General features: G+C 40.5%; 1 protein-coding gene across 1 annotated transcript in view; it reads right to left on the minus strand.

Annotated features, from left to right (window-relative positions):
* LOC104763066 (guanylate-binding protein 2-like) overlaps window positions 1-1,318 on the minus strand; it is a 7,658-nt gene that overhangs the window by 1,327 nt on the left and 5,013 nt on the right. Inside the window, exon 16 of the mRNA XM_010486484.2 lies at window positions 970-1,312. Within this exon, the coding sequence (XP_010484786.1) occupies window positions 970-1,312 (343 nt within the window). The remainder of the gene's footprint in view (window positions 1-969; window positions 1,313-1,318) is intronic.

Raw genomic sequence — 1,318 nt, forward strand, 5'->3', positions numbered from 1 at the left:
ATATCCATAGAGGCAAGAGATATCAAACCTGCCAAGATGAGGTTATTGTTGGCACAGCACCATTATTCAACGCATCCAGATAAGACTGTGTAATACCAACAAGAATAGGGCCAGTCATCACAGTACCCCCTAATTGCTTGGGCCTCGTCTTCTCAAAAACAAACTTGGTAAATGCATCCAGGCCAGCACCGAATTCAGGTCTCAATTTTTCCAACTGCATTAGAACACAGGATATTAACCAACCAAGCATCCAAACGATTACAGCATAGTATTATAGGTAAAGGAGCATGCATAGAACAATACTAACCGAAATTTGATCAAGTCTCTGCAGGTCTTTTTCATTGTTCAGAGGCCTTACAAGGGTAAAGCACTCTCTGTCCGGAAAAAGGGCACGAATAGAATCTCGGATCTGCAAAAAAAGATATCCATTGTTTTCATTTACACTGACTGACTATTATTCTACCAAAGGAATTACACTTGATCACCACACCCAGCTTTCTTAAGAGTGCCCGACTATCCAAATAAACATACTAGAAAAAAAGAAATAACATATTACCTCATTTTTTGCACCAATATCTCCTCCAGTGCCTTGAACTGGCCTTAATGCAATTTCTAAATAGTCACGTGGACTAATTTTTCTATTATCTTCCACTAGATCCAAATAAAAGTCCTACAGCAAATTATATCAATGATAATACATATNAGCAATTCAGCAAACTTATCAGAACGCAAGGAGCCACAGGAAGATAAGAAACAAGACTAGGTAACATAGATACTATCATTTCAAAAAGCTTACCTTCAGCTCTGATCTTAGAACCGTANTTATATACCCTCAACAGCCAGACAAAGATGGGAGAAAATTGCCCAAGTTCAGAACGTGAGCTTGTTCCTCCAGAAGCTTTAACGCGGATATGCTTTGTCATTTGAGTGACAAGAGAAAGACGATCGAGTNTTGAAAGTCCTCATCGCCTTCGTCAGTAGGACCTTGATCATCTCCTCTTCCGCTTCGAGCCCGTTTATTAGTCCTTATGATTCTGTCACTTGTATCTCCAATGTCCATATCAACGTCATCTTCAATTCTACTCCGCTTCCCACGTGAGGAACTCGCAGCTCTAATTTTGTTGTCAAGTGCAGTTTCTTTTAACCTAGCTTGAGCTAGTTCTTGCTGAAGATTATCAACGCTTGCCTGTGCTGCTTGCAGCTCAAGAGAAAGAGCTTCCGCTCTTCGATTTGCAGCAATATGAGCCTTACGCTCTTCATCCAACAGCTTCTCAAGTGACTTCACGTTATGAGCCCTCTGTTCATTGGTTTCCTTTAA

This window comes from Camelina sativa, chromosome 18 (genome assembly GCF_000633955.1).
Source record: "Camelina sativa cultivar DH55 chromosome 18, Cs, whole genome shotgun sequence".
In the NCBI taxonomy this organism is placed as follows: domain Eukaryota; kingdom Viridiplantae; phylum Streptophyta; class Magnoliopsida; order Brassicales; family Brassicaceae; genus Camelina; species Camelina sativa.